Consider the following 20,125-nt stretch of genomic DNA (forward strand, 5'->3'; position numbering starts at 1 on the left):
ATCATTGTATTAGATGAAAATTATCTCAGAACAACAATATTATCGATTATCGCAATCATTTCTGAGACAATTTATCGTCCAGCAAAATTTGTTATCGTGACAGACCTACATGTGTATACAATATACATGTGTTTATTCACTTGGACATTAAGTATACCTCTTAAATGTTGCACACCGGACATTTTAATATTCATTTCCTGCCCATAGAGTTAATTAACAACTTGTGGACATTTTAAACCAATGCTCTGCCTCACCCTCTATAATCTTAAAAGCATAATATGTTAATCTCTTCTGATAATAATATTATTAGTTAATATGACTTCCACTGTGTTTGTAATTCAGCTTCCTATCACACTGCAAACACTGTTTTCCTTCACAGAAAACAGAAACATTAGCCAGAACAGAGTTAATGAATGTCACAGAGCTGAAAACCGACGTGCTTTCACCACAGAGGAATGTTCAGGGTTTACGTATGGTATCTTTTTTCTTTTTTTTTTAAGATTGCCGTTAGTGAAGTCATGTTTTGGCTAATATTCTCCCAATTGCTGACGTTAGCATTCTCCTACCTTTTCCGGACATTACCTGAATTTATTGAATTTAGTGCGTGACACTTGTTAGTATTAGAAGGTTTCCTGGAGGTGGGTAGTTGTTTGGTATGTCAAGCGGAGCATAAAATAAAATCGGTCTCATCAGAAATTTCACAATTTTCTTTAGTGCTGTTGTTTTATTCTTCTGTGTACCAACTACTGCTGCTCTCTCCAGGAATAAGCAGGAGTGGGAACTGTGGCATAAGCACGTAGTGCCCAGGATAGGTTGAATCTGAGATCTGGTGATTATCTGGGTGAGTCAGTTAAACGAGAAATTGGATTTAGTACAATTTCAGAAGAACCTGTACTTTCAAAGTCCAGCTCTGGTCAGACAAACAAAATAAATAGGTTTTTTTTTCTTTCTCTAATGTCAATTCAACATATTGAGTAAGAGAGCCATGTCACCGAGCAACAATCAGTGACAAGTGTCAGAATACAGAGCCAGTTGGGGCTGGTTATTTTTGGTACTATATCTACACAAAAACCAATATGTACCATGCTCTACCAAACCATTCAACATGGCTAAACACAACATGTCAGCACTGTACAAACTCAAAAACTCCGTTGTTGCCTCCAACAGAGCAAGAGAATTACATTAGTCCAAAAAAACACATCACCAACACCATGTTAGTCCAATTAGTTGCACACCAGTTATCCTCACCGTTATGTTTCAACCTCTCTGACGATTGCATGACAAATCACTTCACGTCATTAAAGTGGCAAATTCAACATAGTAAATCCCATGCAGTCTCACACCATTCGGGCAGATGGTCATGCTGATTCAAAGCCCAACAGGCAGCCCGCTGTTTTTTAACGGGATTATCGTTAATGACTGAGCTTTGATTCATTATAATCTGTTCTTCTCTAAAAACGCTCAACAGGAATGATCTGAAAATCATAAGCAGACTGAGCAAAAAAAACCAAACAAAACACATGCACACCATTATGTACACAAAACAGAAACCATCAGTACCATCCATTGCTCAATATCTCCCCATCTGTTGTCCACACGGTCATCTAATTTGGTATTCAGGCCATAATATTTCTAAAATGAGACAGGAAATGACTGACGGCAGGAAAAATACAGTTCAGAAAACAGACAAAATGGGAACCACATGCCTGGAATTATTCCATCACCAAGATTAAATTAAATACCATCTGATCTGAGACCGATATGGGTTTTTCTGTGGCCGATGCTGATTTTTAGGATAAGCGATGCCAATTTTTTTGGCACATATATTTTCTTTTTTCCCTACATCTGATGACTGTTAAACGGTTATTGGTTAGGACTTTGAAACTGGATGCTATATAACACTCATGGTCTATGTTTCCAAACTACATTTCATGTCTGCGCTGCAGTGCATTATATATAGTATCATCAATAGCAATAATGTATCAATTAAATATTAAATACATGAACCAAAACTAACTTCTATAATAATAAAGGTTTAGTGACACAGCATCATATAAGATTCTGAGAACATAAGTGTGTCGTTTGTGATAAATGGCTGAATAAGAAATTATAATTTGCAAATGTACATTATTATTCTTTTTTTTTTAAAAGGCAGATATTGGCCAGATTAATACGCCAAACCAATATATTGAGGTCTACCTCTAGTCTGAGATGAAAAAGAAGAAGAGTCGGCCTACCTTCTGCACCTGAAAGATCTACACACCAACACCGATGAAGAGAAAGGTTTTGAGAGGAGAACATGAAAAGAGGAGAAAATTAATCAAACTCAAAAATGACATGACAACGACAGAGAAAGACAATGAGAATCAGTTGCCACTGAAAAGTCATAGTCAAAGAGGGACATGTAGAAGAAAAACACAAGGAACTTGAGAATGTTGAGCAGTAAAAGACAAAAAAACACAGATTTCCTGAAGATTTAAAGACGAACAAAACTTCACCAGGCATTTTCCCATGGTTCCTTAAAGTTGGTGGCACTGGCAATAAACTGTTAAGTGCCAGTTCCCTTGACTACAGATGTAAGATTGGACAAGCAATTGTCCAAGGAGCCAAACAAAACATGTTAAAGGAATTCCTCATTCATTAAAGCCATACATACTACATTTTTGAAGTTTTATTTGCTGCTGAGAGTTAGATGAGAAAACGCATAAAGAATTGCAAAATTCACAAAAGTTTGTGCCACAACCAGCTGCTGCACAGCTTCAAACAGATTCAAAGGTTAAAAGTGTCTTTTTTGCACATCCGAGTTCACCATTTATCAGTATAATCATCATTTACTGATACTCAGCTGAGACTCAACTTCACCACACCAAAGCATAGAGGCTTCTGTTCTCAAGCACAGAGTTGTGCAGCTGCCGTGGATACTGTCACCTGTATGTAGCTTGTTGTTATAAACCAATACCCCCAGACTACATAGCCTTCAGCAAAGAGGCTGTGTTTTTACCTGCATCAGTTTGTTAGTTTGTGTGTTTGTTAAGTCAAGATTATAAAAACAAGAACAGATCAAAACAATGCATCTCCTAAATCATATCTGTATATTCATTTTGGAATAATGCACCATTTTTTAATTTATCACATTAAAACAAGTTCTTATGTCACCACTTGCTCTGTTGTTTTATTAAAATTTAAAGGATCCACATTTATTTTTCAGTGTCTTATTAGACACAGGTATAAAATGCAGAACATATGCAAATTAAAATAAATCAAAACAAAATTAATTCTAAGGGTAAAAGTATTCATTACCTGACCTCCCTGGGCACAATCGTGTTAAGACGGTCTTTTAGATTTGCTTAAGTAATATTCTAATAATAATATTGCAATTATTATTATTGTTGTTGTTGTAATAATAATAAATTATAACGGGTTTCTTTCAGCAGAGCTTCTTTATATTTAGGCTGTATTTTTATGTCTTCCTCGGTCTAAGTGATATCAATGATATTTAGGTCTGGACTCGGAGGTCAGTCCAGGACTCAGTGTGTTATCAGCTGATTTCTCTGTATTACCAGCAGTGTGCCAGGATCACTGCCATGCTGAAAAATACACTCCTAAACAGGCACTATCTAAAAGTCATGGCATAAATATATGTGTAATAATAAAAAAATAACAGCTTGAATACCTTGAGAGAGAACTTGATAATCCAGAGAGTGGCTTTGTTGATGCAAAATTATGCTATGCTAACTATTGTCAACTATTTTGATCATCGATCATCGAAGCTTTTTTCATTATCAAAACAAGATTGTTTTGTTTCTTTGCTCCACATATCAAAGAAATTAGTTTGTGGACAAAACAAGACATTAAAGAACATTTCCAAGTTTGGCAAACATTGATCAATGTGTTCCAACATTTGCTGACATTTTTTCGACCAAACGATTAATCAGGAAAATAATCGACACATTAATAGATGCCAATAATAATATTGCAATTATTATTATTATTGTTGTTGTTGTTGTTGTTGTAATAATAATAAATTATAACAGGTTTCTTTCAGCAGAGCTTCTTTATATTTAGGCTGTATTTTTATGTCTTCCTCGGTCTAAGTGATATCAATGATATTTAGGTCTGGACTCGGAGGTCAGTCCAGGACTCTCAGTGTGTTATCAGCTGATTTCTCTGAAAATAATCGTTAGTTGCGGCTCTAAAATTATGATATTGTTGTGTCAAATCTTGGCATTGTGAGTGGAATGGTGATATTTTAAAGTTAACCTTGGTCTCACTCATATATTAGCAAGCTGTCAATGAGTTAAATTAATAAACATGTGGGCCATTTTTGACATGTAATAGTAGGACAAACAGGTGATAATAACAACATTAATTGATTAGAGATTTCCATTCCATTTTGATTTATAAGTCCTGCAACTGTTCAACTTGTTGGTTGTATCGTATATGGTCATTGTAGCATTGCTAAAACAACAAACACTACTGCAAATCTTTTGAAAGAAATGCCAGGAAGCCCTGATAATGTTATGCATAAGTGCACAAAAACAATGTATTTCATCAATTTAATACGCTAATGTTGGTATCATCATGAAAAGGAAGAAGAATCCCCGTTTGCCCGAACAGTTAATACACAATTAACCGGTCATCCCGACTTACTGCTCGGTCTGGTTTGACCTGTGACATCTGTCTAAATAATTAAAAGAAAATCATGCTTTTAAACAGTCAACCATGAAAACATAGTATGCATTTAGTGTGTAGAGCAGATTATTGACCGACTGGACGGTTCATGTCTACTACTTCTCGCTCATTGTATGTCTGGACAACCAATTAGCAACTGAGCCGGGCACCGTCATAAGCCCATTCATAATGAGTTACCCAATCAGCCTACATTTGCCACTGTTCTGTTCAACTCACCAAGCTCCCTCTCTTGATTGGAGGGGTTCCTGGGCGCCCACCGAGAGCAGCCTTCAGCCCCCTCCTTACAAACTCATGTCCGGCCATCCTGCTGACCTCAGGGAAACTTAACTTGTATCTCTCAGCAGATGCAAACATGGTAAATCACATAGGCAAGATCATGGTTGGACAGACGCTTCCGAATTTGACAGACAGCGCCACATTCCGTGTTTGCAGCTACGCGTCCAGTAATCCACCTTTAAATTTGGTCTCCAAAGTGCGAGGAAACATCCAAAACGCCCCGAATGCGACTGTGAGCACAGTGAGCACAGCCACCCATCGCTCACGTAAACAACAACTGATCCGCTGGAGCCTGGACCAGGAAATGCGACCTGCTAAGCTACTTTAGAACTCGGCTAAAGGGTTTAGATCACACACACACAGACACAAAAACACACATGCACACACCGACCAGACTCAAGCTTAACAATGACCCTTAATCTGGTCCGTATGACTGGTGTGTGCGTGCGTTACTGTTCCCGAATTCATGCACCTATGCAGATTGTCGATCATTGAATGTTGCCTGATAACTGGATACAGAAAGGCCCAGGTTATGTGAAAATACCTTGTAACAATAAAAATAAAAAAAGTGATCAGGAGGTAAAGAGAGAATTGCGAGGATTGAGGGTGAGCATATACCTGGCAGCAATCACTGATTGTGTTGGCCTATGTGACACCTATGGCACTCTGATTACACCGCTGACCTCTGACCCACAAGATCGAAGAGATTAACATTGAAGGATAATGTAGTGCGGAACTACTTAAAGGGGAAATAAGTAGTTTATAGTGCCATCTAGAGGAGAGGCTGAAATTTACAACAAAGAACTGCTCCTCTGCTCACCCCCTCCCTTCCCTGAGCGCTACGGTATCCTCAGCCGGTCAAATGTCGTCCTCGTCGTCTTTCTCCGTGTCAGCAGATGAGGTTCGTGAGGCGAGGGAGAGGGCGGAGCTACCACGGCCGTAGGAGACAAAGTGGAGAGAGAGGAGGCGGGACTTCAGCTACAAGTAAAGAGACGCTTGTTTTGTTCTCTCGCGTTTGTCCTTACAGGCTCCGGTAGAAACATGGCGTCTCTCTGCTAACAGTGGCTATGCAACCGCGGTCCGCGGTCTTGTTATTTAACATGACTTTTTGAAACACTACGAAAATGAAACAAAAACTATTATACAGCGACTAGACAATGCAGGAGCACATAATATGTATAAAAAAGTGGATTTTGGGTTATATAAACCCATAAATACTACATATTGTACCTTTAAGGTTTCAAACAACCGTGAAAGTGCAGAAACAGGACGGCTGAAAATCACATGTTACTTCAGTAACATATTCGTAATGTGCATTAGGAGTATTATCACAGTGCTTTTATACGAGGGTATTTTGATTTGCATACCTCTTTCTGTTGCCTCTCCAGCTCCTTCATGCGGATCTCTCTGGCCTCTGCCCGGGCTGCCCTCTTCGCTGCCAGCCTGGCCTCAGCCTGAGGGGTGACAAAGACAAAAAAAGAGGCTTAAATTACACCCGTCTAAAAAGATGTAAACAATATGCCCAGCGTGTGATCAATGGTCCAGTTCCTCGACAGTTTTATTGATGCAAGAAAAGGGTGACACATAATTTTACAAAGAATATGTGGACTGTTCAGGGAATGCTGCTGTGTTATTGGCAATGTGACTGAAGAAAGATGTCAGTGGTGACTCTGCGGTGTGTCACACTAGACTGGACTACCAGTGTCTATAAACACTAGAGCAGGGGTGTCAAACTCAAATACAGAGTGGGCCAAAATTTAAAACTGAACAAAGCTACGGGCCAAGGTTGAACAAATTAACCTTTTAATAGGGACCCAAACAAGTTTTGCATTGAATATTGAACAAGCAAGGCTTATATAACTCTATAGTGACATGCAAAATCAAGTTTCAAATAATAATAATAATAATTAAAAAATATCAATGGCATATCAAATAAAATTTTAATAAAAATTGAATGCACCTTAAATGCAGGATAAGCGGTAGATAATGGATGGATAAAAATTGAATGCCTCTTTTCTATTTGCAGCCTTCTGAGGTAAATATCAAAATAAACTTTTTCCACAGGCTAATAATACATTTGAAAATAAAATAACAATAATGAATGAATTAAACATTCAAGCCTTGAAGTAGCAAGAGAAAGTGCATGAATAAAATGTTAATTATTGCTCAGTTTGCTACACTGATTTGCTTTAACACTGAATATGGAACAAGCAACGCTTATAAAACTTAATAGTGCAAAATCAACTTTCAAAAAACAAACGAAAAAACATCAATGGCATATTAAATAAAATTTAAATAAAAAATTGAATGCCTCTTTTCTATTTGCAGCCTTCTGAGGTAAATATCAACATTAACTTTTTCCACAAGCTAATAAATTTGAAAATAAAATAACAATGAATACAAAACAACAGCAGAGCATTATGGGATTTGTAGTATTAGTGGTGAATGCGGTGTTACAGTGGCGGTGTTTCTGTATAATACCGGCGGGCCAGCTCTAATGTTAATTTGATATTGGCTCAAGGGCCAAATGAAATTACACGGCGGGCCAAATCTGGCCCGCGGGCCAGAGTTTGACACCCATGCACTAGAGTATCACATGAACCTTTAACTCTGAATACATCTACTGAATTATATTCACGAGTGTACACTTGTGTAACAATCTTCAAACATGCAGTCACAACTGCGCGTAAATGTGTGCACGTATTTTTACGTTTTTGTATTTCAGAGCTTTGCCTTTTTGCTCCACTCAGCTCTTGGGCAAGAGCAGGCCCTCTACCTTAAAAGGATCTCTCTCAGAGCAAGTGGTGTAGTGTGGGTAAGCATTTCCTTCCTCTGACTTTGCGGTACACACTGTGTGATTAGAGCCTGTTCGCCTCGAGGTGGGGTCACTGTGAGCTCTCCCTCCTTGTGTTTCCCCTCAGTGTCAGTCATCATGACTGAGCAACAGGAAACGACAGAGAAAGACAGAGTCAGTCATGACTCATTTCATCCTGTACACATTTCTTTAAAACATTTTCAAAAAACTTTCCCTAATTAATAGGAGCATGACTAGATGTTCATGTCTGCTCTGCAAGACGAGCAACACAATTGGGCTCATGAGATCCAGAATAAGATTAACTAATTTAAATAGATAAAACATGTCAGTGAAAATTTGTTTTTCATTCGTTCAAAAACAGGATGCCGTATGTACGAGGAAGACAATAGATAGCAATAATGAAGCACGGTAAAAGGTCATGCTTCAAGCTCAACTGACTGGCTTCTTCTCCCCAGACTTTATAACTCTGCATCAACTACAGCAACAGGCCACAACTAAAAAGCTAAAATAACAGTGAAAGCCTTCCTCATATGTAACATGCATAACATAACACACATTTCACAATTCTGTAATAAAGTGTGCGACAAACTAAAATGAGTTGTATACAGCAGCCAATGGTCAAGGAAACCTCACTGAAGCATTACATTTCCTGTGATTATTTCTAAATAAATGTCAGACTGTTTCAGGGGTTCATTACAAAATACAAGTTTCCCTGTAGATGCCACTGAGTCAGAGTAAATGCACATCACAGCATAAATTAAGGATTTTTTTCTCTTGCCTAAAAATATATTGCATTTTAACATAAATATCACCTTTAAAATATACACTAGGAGCTTAAAAAACGCATGGAGGTCATGTTACAACACGTGGACATGAGCTGTGCATCGCCGTAGTGCTACCATGGAATGAAAGCTGCGCTTCACAGAGATTGCATTTAGCGTGTTTCGCTGATTTAGTTTTTTCGAGCCTCTTTGTCCGTTTCCCGCCATAATTTGTGCGTTCTTTTCTGCTTCCTTGCAGGATGTGAACAGGGAGCGAATACTGGCCCCAGCATTTCCTGTAGCTAGTCCTGGACAGCTCGAGTGTGCGTTTGGTCGTGTTTGTTTGCACTGCAGTTACAGGTGAGCATGAAGCGGCCGGTGTGTGATTTACAACAATAACCTGACACATTTTTGTTGTTGCAGCCCTATATCCCATGCATATTTTCACTTATGTTTGACAGGTCATTTAAAGATTTTAATTCTCCAAGAGGGGGAATTTGGCAAATAATGTGACAAAAATCATCCAAAAACATCTCAGCTGACTGGCTGATGCAAAAACATCTCATGACTTGCAAGTAAAAGAAATAGAGTTATTATAAAGATGAGGACAAGCTCCAGAAACACTTGCTGCTGATTGCTCTTCTAACTCACTTAGTCCTTGGTTGCTCATTGTCCTTGAGATACAGTGTTGCCCAAACTTGCAGACACAGAGGGGGGAAAAAAAAAATCTTAAAATCTACTGCTGTAGCTGTGCTGATGCTGATGCAGCTACACTCAAATGTACCTATTACGAAGTGTCTAGACTAAACCACATTTTATCTCCCATGAGCCTGGGGATAGAAAAGCTGCAGTGTTGGGGAAGAACGTTGCTTTACTGTTTTGCCCTCCAATGACAGAAGTGAAAACCTCCATTAAGCTGACCACTTTGCCCTGAGGATGAAGTACCAGCATGCACTTACTCCACTGAACACCAAGCTTTTTTTTTTTTTAACTCAAACTGCTTGTTATTTGTCACTGGTGTGTAAGTAGTGGGTACATTATAGTAGCAGGACATGCAGACAATCAAATCGCATTGCAATTGTGAAACCACAAATGACAGGGCAGCAACAAGACAACCTGCAGAATTTGAGCATGTGAAGGGAAAATAAAGGTGATTTTAGTGACTGAGAATGTGGCATGGTAGTTGGTAACACACAGGAAGTATTTCAGAAATTGCTGATCTGCTGGGATTTTCACATACAATCATCCCAAGGGTAAAAAAAAAAAAGGGGGTAAATTGCTTTGTTGATGCCAGAGGTCAGAGGAGAATGGTCAGACTGGTTGTTACTGGAACTACAAGATGTTCACAAACACAAATCAAGAAGTCCTCCATGACTGCCAACAAACGCTAACGCTGGATGCCCTTCCTGACGCAACCCTCCCATTTATCCAGTTCTTGGGACCAGCACTGGGTGTACACTGGAGGTAGCCACCAATGACTGGGGTCAATTCAGAGTGTCTAATTAATAGGGAGCAATGGTGATTTGGTACCTTGCCCAGATGTAACCCAGCCCCTGATCGGTCAGGATTCAAACCCTTTAGTAATAAGCCAAATTCGCTTTGCATTAGGCCAAGGTCAGCCCCAATCTACAATGAATATTATTACATGTAATTACACAACAGCACTGCTGTAAAAAAACAAAAAAAACATGTTAAGATCACCTTTAATAACTCCTAACTAGAAATGTCTGTATAGGCATGCAATGTGTTCACCTGCAATGATACCTCAGTTGTTAACTAATGTTTGAGCTGACTCACTTGATGTCCTTGATTAGCACAAAATAAATAAAACCCACCTTGAGATGCCACTCATTTAATTAATCATGTAGTGCAGTAGACTATTGTGGCAGAAAGTACGCATTTACCTCACCGATGTTGCGTCGATGGGATGCACACTGTATCCATCCCTCCCAGTCTCCGCTACAGTGCACATAAAGTAACTGCGTGCCCCGTTGCAACAGAGCCTACACAGACCGGCTAACCTCTACGCATTTCGCGTAGCAGATACGCATTTTGACATTAAACTATGCTACTACGATATTTCACTTTAAACTTCGCAAAAAGGGAATAGCGGCTTTCAGTTCATCTGTTTACATGCATCAGTGCAGCAGCCAAATTGCAAGTGACAAAACCAATTTCATCACTTTCGCGCTGAACAAACAAAACAAAATGGAGGAGTTGTTATCTAAAAAGAACTCCACCTCTGTTCTATGGAATATGGTTTGACTTCTTGGCAAAAACATTGGTTATTTGCAAAGCACTGACATTAAAGGCCACATTATACTTCTCCGACTTCGTAATGCTAACCCATCCAACTGCACAACCACGGAGACCCGTCGAGCCTTCATACTTCTGCGTCGTGGACGGATACGCGCTGCATTTTCAGTGGCCGTTTCTCACTTTTCTGTGTGACGGAACGCAGTTTTAAGATAATTTGAGGCGAGAAATTGGCCATTTAGAGTCTAAACATGTGCTGTGCGTATTAAGATGTGACGTATTTATAGTTTGGCAGTGACGTTGTCGGCGGCCTCTGTGGACGCTCGGTGCGCACTGTGAGCAGGCACAGAGCAGCTTAGCTCGGCCTGTCCTGAGGACCAATCGCAGCTCTTGCCGTCTCCGTTGGAATCTCTGACGGAGTGACGGACACTTAAAAAATATTTTGCGCAGTCGGAGACGACGCAGAGGCTCCCCCCCCCCCCCCGACAGGCTGATAATAGCCTTTGTAACTTCTTCTGCTCCAGCCAATCAACTGAGAGAAACTTTGGTTACATATATTTTAATGGCTATGTTTTTATATCGGAAAACAGTTTGGTTGCACTGTTCAATAAGTTGCAAAATAAAAATAAAAAATATATGTAAATTGTTAAAAATCAATGTAAGAAATTGTGATTAGTAGTTTTGTGTCCTCAACAATAGTTTGTGTCCTGAACAGTGAAATGAAAAGTGATATTATAGATATAAGGTGTTTATTATGTCATGACACACTTGTTCTGAGGTACAGTACCTGTGTCCTTATCTGCATCTTGCTACTGCTGTATTTTTATGACAGTCATCAAACAGGAATTGCTCAGTACCTGAAAGCTGTCTGTTGCCTCTGTCATATAATCAACAAGACTGTGCTTGTACAATTTAAGGTGTTGACCATTTTCACAAACATTTTTTTAACTATTATCATTCTTTTCAAGTCCTATAAAATATCAAGATGTGCTCTTGAGATGTTTTTTTAATTTTTTTTAATTTTAAATATATAAAATAAAAATATTTGTTTATGTAAGCCATTTTAAATAAGTGGAATCCTGGATCATCTGAATATCCTTACTGTATACTGTATGAATAACTGCAGTGACTTGAGCCACAAAGTTTTACCTAACTAGGCCAAAAGACAGATTCACACACGTTGCTTCGTCCTCCTTCACAGCTATTTATAATGACCTACATCGACTTAGAGTCTATCAAAACTGGTCTCATTCAGCACCATTTCAATGGGGTGATGGTTTCTCGAGAGAACCAATGAGCTGGGTCATTGCAAAAAAAAAATATATGAATTGACAGATAAGAAAAGACAAGAGTTTAACAAAGAGAAAAACAGTAGAGTTTAAAGGTATGGTGGGAGATGACTTTCTGGAGCATTTTCTTTTACTGTATTGCTTTAAAACCCTCTTCACACCCCAATTGTAACCAATTAATTAATGCATTGTAACAAAAATGGAATATGTCTGTCAGCTGCGGAACAGACGAGCCTTTAAGAACACCATCCTATCCTCTTGAACGGCGGAACGCATAAATCAGATCGTGACGCAATCATCGAAAGGGAGCCGTAGCTTTGAATGTTGTCAATGTCCATGCAATCCAAATCTAAAATGGTCAATTTCAAACATTCATACCATCTGCAAATACAATCACGTCATAAAAATTGCATTATTTTACAGATTAAGCACACACATGATGCAACTGTAAATAATGTAACATAACTTTAAATTGCACTTCATGACCTTAGAGTGAGAATGTGACTACAGAGGACAGCTGTATTGGCCTGGAGTCCGTCAATTTGACCCTTGTGTCTGCTGACAACCTCTGAGGCCACAGCGTGTTTAAGTGGCACCACAACTAAATGCCTGCATGGCCTGACTTTATCTGCACTCGGTTTATTTCCCACGCCATGGATGCCAGTCTTCAACCACCAAAATGGACGGGCATTTCAATGACCATGACTGTTGACAGGGCGGACAAAGAAAGCAAACAGAAATGCTCCAGATTTCTGACCAACTGGGAGTTTGACTGGGTTTAAAATAAGGCAGGACCATAAAGCATGCATGCACACAGTTTGCTATTATCCTGTCATGAACAGTGGTGACAGACTTGGAAAAAAGAAAAAGAAATAGTTTGGTTACTCTTGGAAAGGCGTGCATTTCCTCCCAAATGCTGCCTGAAAAGGAGTGGCTCAGAAAAAGCTTAGCTCATTCTACAGACACAGACATGAGTCAACTGACGTCATTTTACCACATGGAGTAGAAATGAATAAATGAAGCTTTTCTTTCAGCACCCTTGAAAACTATGCCATCTAAAAAAAAAAGTTATGAGACAAAATTGAAAAACTTGACAAACTTGTCCACACACCATAGCATCTTTTAGCCATAACCTGGTCTATATTCTCAGAGTTTGCTTCATCTTGTTCTGTTGTTTACAAGAGAGAATTGGAACAGAACTTGGACTGAGGCCGATGACGTTCGGGAAGTACAGGAGTACGCAAGGTACATTGTGGTTTTCAAATAAATGAGCCTGACAAAGCAATATCTGCTTCCTATTTTTTTACGAGTAAACACAATCAGCCTTTGAAAACTGCATTGTTTTCCATGCAGTTTTCAAGTAAGAGAGCCTTACTTGAGCGCCATTGCCTTATCTTTGACTGGAGCCCTTGAGAATTTTGGCTTTAAGCCCATCTTTAGTAGTAAAATAAAATAAATGATTATGGTGTATGGTTTCTTAGAGGAGCAGCCAAGTAGCTAAAACACAATGGAATGGAAAAGAATTCAGGGCTCATATTTTCATAATTGTAATTATTGCTGGTCGTCTTCACTTCAGTGTGCTTAAAGCTGTAGAATGCAGCATGAGTAGGGGAAGTAAATAAGTGAATTTAATGGCCAGGATGTTAATACCAAAGTTTTGTAATTGCGGCTCCTGGTCTTGAGCTCCATGAAAACATGTTTGATTGCTTTATGTTTTATTTTTGTCACAATCTTTCAGGGTTTGTTGGGGTTAGGAATGACATAAAGCTGAATGCTTTAGTTCAGGTGTGACATTCAACATTTTGTAAGTTGATGTACAATGAAAACAATTTTGGAAACATTTTTTGAAGGTTGTAAAACTATATTGTTTTGCTTTAACATGTAATTATTGATTAACAATGGCCAAAAATATCCTGCCTTTAAATGCACTTTGTATTTGAAGACCCACCCCTTTCTCTATATTGTAATATTTATAAAAGAAAGCAGCAAAACTTGATGGTTGTGGCCATTTTAGACTCGTACTGTCCCTGCACACTCAGAACATGCTCAAGGAAGTCCTGCTGCTGTCCCTCAGTCTGTCTCCGCTTACGCAGCCCAGCCAGTTGACCTCAGACTGCACCACACACAGCACAGAACAGCTGTAGAGCTCTCAGCACTGCAAACAAACGGGTTAACAACTGTTCAGGCTACTGAAGGGCTGGGAAGGAAAGTAATTGTATGCTTTGGACGTCTCTAAAAATAAATCGTCGAAGGCAGCTGGGGTTTTAAGAGTGAAGAAATGCAGTGCAACAGGGAAATTATTCTGTAATGCAAACATGAAACTGCATTCATTTTTAAAATCACGACACATCCATCCAATCATCACGCATGACGATCTCAATAAGATAAGAGAACATATGGAGCTTTATTGATGAGCTTGGGTGATGTTGCAGAATGTTATTCATCAGTGATCCCACTATGGATTGAGACACATTTGAATCGTGGACCAATCTACCTATAAATGCACATCACAACGTCTGTCAGTCAGTTAATTTGTATATAGCTGTATAACAGGTCACTTTACAGACTTCAAACTCGGCAAGTGACGTTCTTAGGGCACCAGGGTGTGCAGTGCCGACTTTGACATTGTTCGATTATGAAATGCAAGACATTGCAAAAATCAGGTACTGCACTAGTATTTTAAATAACAGAGATCATATTATACTCTGTGTTACCGTCACCTGTGTGTGAACTATATATTATACTATTGCATCCACAGGTTAACAGCAATAAAGCAAGAGCGATACATATATATCAGACAGCCCAGACACAAGCATCTCAGAAAATGATGTTGTTGTTGTTGTAGATGCTCAAAAGTTTATTTATAAAAATATTTCCATAAAAATCATCCGGAGAAATAGCTAATAGCTGCAGCCTCTTTCTCTCACATTTTGGGATGTGGAGAATGACGTCATTTTCCTATTCAGGTCATTTATTTGACGACACTAATATTTGATTCAGTACTTGTCAACTTAACGAGAATGTTGAACCAAGCACTTAAAAGTTAACAGAATAAAGAAATAACATTTCTATTCTCAAGTTTTTAGAGTTTTGTCATCTGTGGATTGTGACAACACTGTCAGGTCTTCCTTGTTTTTCTCTATGGACGTTATGAGAAGAAGAATCCTGTGGCCTGAACGTGAAGCTACAAGCAACATCAGTTTGTGGCGTAACTCTCACTGCTAGTGAGGCATGATGGGAGTAATCTAGAGCTAACAGGAAGTTACACAATGTGGCTTGTTTGGGTGCAGTGAATAACAGGGGATCTGTTGCAGGAAGCAAGTTTATTTCTAAATGATTACATTTTCCTCCACACTACCTTTACAGAGTCTCATATGTATATGAATATTATTCCCATGTATATTTTATGTGTGAAAAATATACATATTGATGGGTGATGTGTATGTGGACACTGACACCCAAGAAGAGAATGTAGAAGAGTGGAGCGCGTGTTGTGCTCATTCAGTCAAATTTCTCTAAAATCCATCCATCCATCCATTATCTATCGCTTTATCCTCCACCAGAGGGTCGCGGGGGGTGCTGTGCCTATCTCAGCAGACATTGGGCGATAGGCGAGGTACACCCTGGACAGTTCGCCAGTCCATCACAGGGCCACATATAGTGACAAACAACCAATCACTCACACACTCACACCTACGGTCAATTTAGAGTGACCAATTCACCTAATCCCCATATCGCATGTTTGTTTCTATATATTTAAAGTGTCAGAAACATTTAGCTCAAGTAAATAAATTACTCAAAAATAATACATGTATCATTAGTCTCATTGTGGGCTACATGGTCGGTGTAGCAGTTAGCACTATTGCCTTTGCAGCAAGAATACCCAGATTTGAGTCCAATAGTCCAAAAACTTGCAATATGGGGGATTAGGTAAATTGGCCACTCTTATTTGAGGTGTGAATGTGAGAGTGAATGGTTGTTCATCTCTATGTGGCCCTGTGATGGACTGGAAAACTGTCCAGGGTGTACCCCGCCTATCGCCCCATGTCAGCCGTCCTAGCTTAACATTTGTTTTTATTTCACAGTCTCAACAACAACATATTATTAGGCCAAAAACGTTTTAATTCATTTTATTTCATAGCACTTACAATGAGTCAAGGCAATTTTAAAAACAATTTGAAGGGCCTTGAATTTTGTTTTGAAATTCACACATTTTCAAGGATTTCAAGGACCCACTATATCCTTAAATCTAGAGGAAGGAGTCTAGGATTGTGCCGTTTTAGTTGCCAGAGCAGCAGTTACATAAAAAAATTAACTGGTATTTGACCATTTTACTTTGGTCATCCTTTTGACTTGGACAACCTCATTTGCCCTCAAATGGCAGGAGTGCATCAGCAGCCTCAGGGAAACTGATTTACTTAACCATAATACCAGCATTCAGATCCCCACACGCCATTGTCAGGCCAAGATTTGGAGGAAAACCCAGCTGTGGCAAATAAACAGGAAGGAGTTTGTGATAACAATATGCATGGGCTGTGCTTGTGATGATGTCATCAAGAGGAAGCCATTACTCACACAGAGCCTCCACTTCCTTTTAAGGAGACATGAGACTGGCAAGTCACGCAGAACTAAAGGCAGCTTTTTGTGTATCTGAGGAAATGCACAATTGATTGTTCAGTCAACTCATGCTCATTTAAGCACTTCATGGCATAATGGCTGGAAAGTGTCCCTCTGATTTAAGTCTAATTCTGCTTCATTCACCTTGATTCAAACATTCATGTTAAATGAAGATTAGTCAGAGTGAAGTTAAAACATTCACCATTTACTTTGTGATGGATAATAAAATAAATCATGCAGGGTATTATGCAGAGCACACCAATCATCTGTTCTGCAGTTCAAAATTGTTGAAATTTATGGACATTGTCAAATTTAAAACGGCACAATTTAGGTTTAAAGGAAACCAAAATCATTTAGATGACACACAAAAAGTAAGGATAGAGAGGGTGGATATCACCTGAGAGGTTTATTTATGTTTAAACAACCTCATGTATGAACTACTCTCAAAAGCAACTGTATTTCAGTTTGTGGGGTACGCACTGCAAGAACAGATAGGTATGTGTGTGTGTGTATATATATATATATAACTTTTTTTTTTAAATTTTGTATACATATATATATTAGGGCTGCAACTAAGGATTATTTTTGTCGACTAATCTATCAATTATCTTCGTTGGCACCTATTTTGGACTTCTGTTTAACCTACATACAGTGGACGTGTGTGGCTTAATAACATGACATTTATCACAGTTAAATACCTGAAACAAATTATCACAGAGTTCTTACAGCTTAAATATCAAATTAATATGCTCAAAATCACACAGTTGACAATTCATTATAAACTCTCGTATCGACAGGGGCTGAAATTAAGTATGTCAAAGCAGCTTCACCTGTACTTCACCGATTACTGCCGTTAAGTATGCATTAACGTAAGTGAGCTAGCGTTCGCCAAGCAACCTTATTCCATGACTTTCCGACTAATAGACGTACGACACAAACGTATTACGTACTTGCATCATAGGCTGAGGGTTACACGAGTATGTGATTTATAAATATATCAACGTTATTTGTGAACTCACTTCTCTGCGGTACACGATGATACAGCGGCTCCGGGGTGTCGGCGTTTACGTTGTTCTTGCAACGCCGTAGTGCCATCATGGAATGAGAGTTGCGCTTCACAAAGATTACACCCAAACTTTGGGAACTTTGAGTTTTTCGCGACTCCGTTTCCGCCATCATTCGTGCGTTCTTTCTCTCTGCTTCCTTGCGGGGTGTAAACAGCGAATACTGCCCCCAGCACTTCCTGTGGCTAGATAGCGCAAGTGCGTGTTTGTTTACACTGCAGTTACAGATGAGCATGGAGCGGCCGACGGTTACATTTTATCGTCAACAAATTTTTGTAGTCGACGTAATCGATTATGTGGCTGCATGAGGGACAAGGCCTTGCTGGCTTGTTAACCTGGATAACCTGAAGAATGAGACGCATATTGTGCGGTGGGCTTCCCCTTCCTTGCCGACAAGCCCCAGTTTAATCCGCTCTAAATACTCAGTCCCTCTTCAACGCTTCAGTGAGCTTCTTAAAGCCACACAGCAAAGCAACCTGGTAATTTAATCCTCAGTTTTGACTGTTTTCTAGAACTCACCACACAAAACAGACCATTATGTGGGACCTGATGAGACGCTGTGGACAGAGATGGATGATGATGATGCAAAACCATAACCCTTATACTTCTAACACTAGACTATGAATCTCTCAGATCAATGTTAAAGCAATTATTTAGTAAAAAGGCCCAGTGTGCAACATTTACAAGGGTTGAAGCAGGTCCACATGCCTATATCTAAACTCCATCGAGAAATTTGACAGATTCTTTAGGAGTGCTTATTGGCAGAAATTGAATATACCGGCCTCGAGTATGTTTATGTTCTGTGCAATCACTTAAAAAAAAAAATTGATTTTCAAATGAGCCGTTTGTAATAGGTACTATGTACTTTAGGCAAACCTACTAAAGTGTGCGTTCCTCATTTTGAAGCAGAAGTTTACGATGCAAACACTAACCTATCCAAGTTAGGTTTAGTAACTAAAGCAGCATCTATTAACAACAAAGTATGACTTACATAAATTCTTGTATTCATATTGTTTATATAATTATCACGTTATGAGGTCATTGGAAGTGTTGAAAACAACCACCTAACATTACCGTCATCCGTCAATAACTTGTTTTGACTTTCCAACCAATGAGACATTTTGACTCATCAATATTTGCCCAATTAAATTTAACAACCTCAACAGGCCAAGTTGTGCTCACTCTAGATTTAAACTGTTTTCTTGAGACTGCAATACAAACTGACACTGGATCTTCACAACAAGAAATGTAAAGTTTGTCTTGAGCCAAATTCCAGGACTGTAACTAGGGGTCGGGCAAGAGTAAAACATTTTAAACTGGTTTAAAAATAGTGTCTCACTTGATGCAGGTGGTTAGGGACTGTATGTAAACATGAGCAAATATATTAAATATTGAATATGCAGAATCTGTAGGGGAGGAACAAGCGTTTGCGAAAAAAAACAACCTTCTGGTTTCCTTTTTTAGTTTGACAAAACATGTTTGTGCAGGATCTGGTTGTCCTAAAGTAAAAAAAAAACGTAGCGAGCGAAGGAGGTGGAACACCTTGAATCTTTTTTTATTAGCAATCAAATTTAGAAATGTTGTTTTTATTTGTATATATATATATATATATATATATATATATATATATATATATATATATATATATATATATATATATATATATATATATATATATTTAGACGTAAACTCACAAAATCTGGCTGATGCACAGACGACGTATGGAACCAAAGGCTTAGCCTCATATCTGCTGTCCACACCAGGGATGCCAATTCATCATATACCTATGGGTACTACTTGCTGAACAATAAATCGAAATTTCATTTTAGCACACAAGCCATAACAGACAGGTAGGGCTTGGCGATATGACTTTATAACTACTTCATATCGATCGATATCCATGATTATTGATAATTTTTCATGACCTATTAAAAATGAATAATAATAAAAAATATATTGTAACTGTAACACTTTTATTCTAACCTCATTAACGTCAAGCAGTGCGAGACTGAACACAGGAGCTCAGCTTCGCGGCTGAGACACAAATAGACCGCGGGACACTGCCGCTGTTGCGGGCAGGTGTGCCTGCAGTTATAAAACTAATCAATGATTATTAGACTAAAACATTGAAATATGGCAATATATTAATACTCAAAACAGACGGAGCAACCTTAGCTTACTGTTTTTAAAGGATATGCCATGTTTGTAGTAGAGCTGTGAAAAGCAAACTGTTGCTTGCAAAGTTTGCGATCCACCTTTTTTTTTCCACACTGCTGATGTCTTTGACATGGATGCGACAGGAGGACCGACTGTAGCCTCAAATGAAAAGCTAAAAATTTGCGTCTAATAAATGGC

General features: G+C 38.8%; 1 protein-coding gene across 2 annotated transcripts in view; it reads right to left on the reverse strand.

Annotated features, from left to right (window-relative positions):
• Positions 1–20,125, reverse strand: part of lrrfip1a (leucine rich repeat (in FLII) interacting protein 1a) — a 56,687-nt gene that overhangs the window by 30,448 nt on the left and 6,114 nt on the right. For both annotated transcript variants that reach the window (XM_083889280.1, XM_083889279.1), the window contains exons 2-4: positions 6,336–6,422; positions 2,238–2,255; positions 1,561–1,632 (exon numbers count right to left, since the gene is read on the reverse strand). In XM_083889280.1, coding sequence (XP_083745406.1) covers positions 1,561–1,632; positions 2,238–2,255; positions 6,336–6,422 — 177 coding nt within the window. The remainder of the gene's footprint in view (positions 1–1,560; positions 1,633–2,237; positions 2,256–6,335; positions 6,423–20,125) is intronic.

This window comes from Microchirus variegatus (genome assembly GCF_963457635.1).
Source record: "Microchirus variegatus genome assembly, chromosome: 5".
NCBI lineage: Eukaryota > Metazoa > Chordata > Actinopteri > Pleuronectiformes > Soleidae > Microchirus > Microchirus variegatus.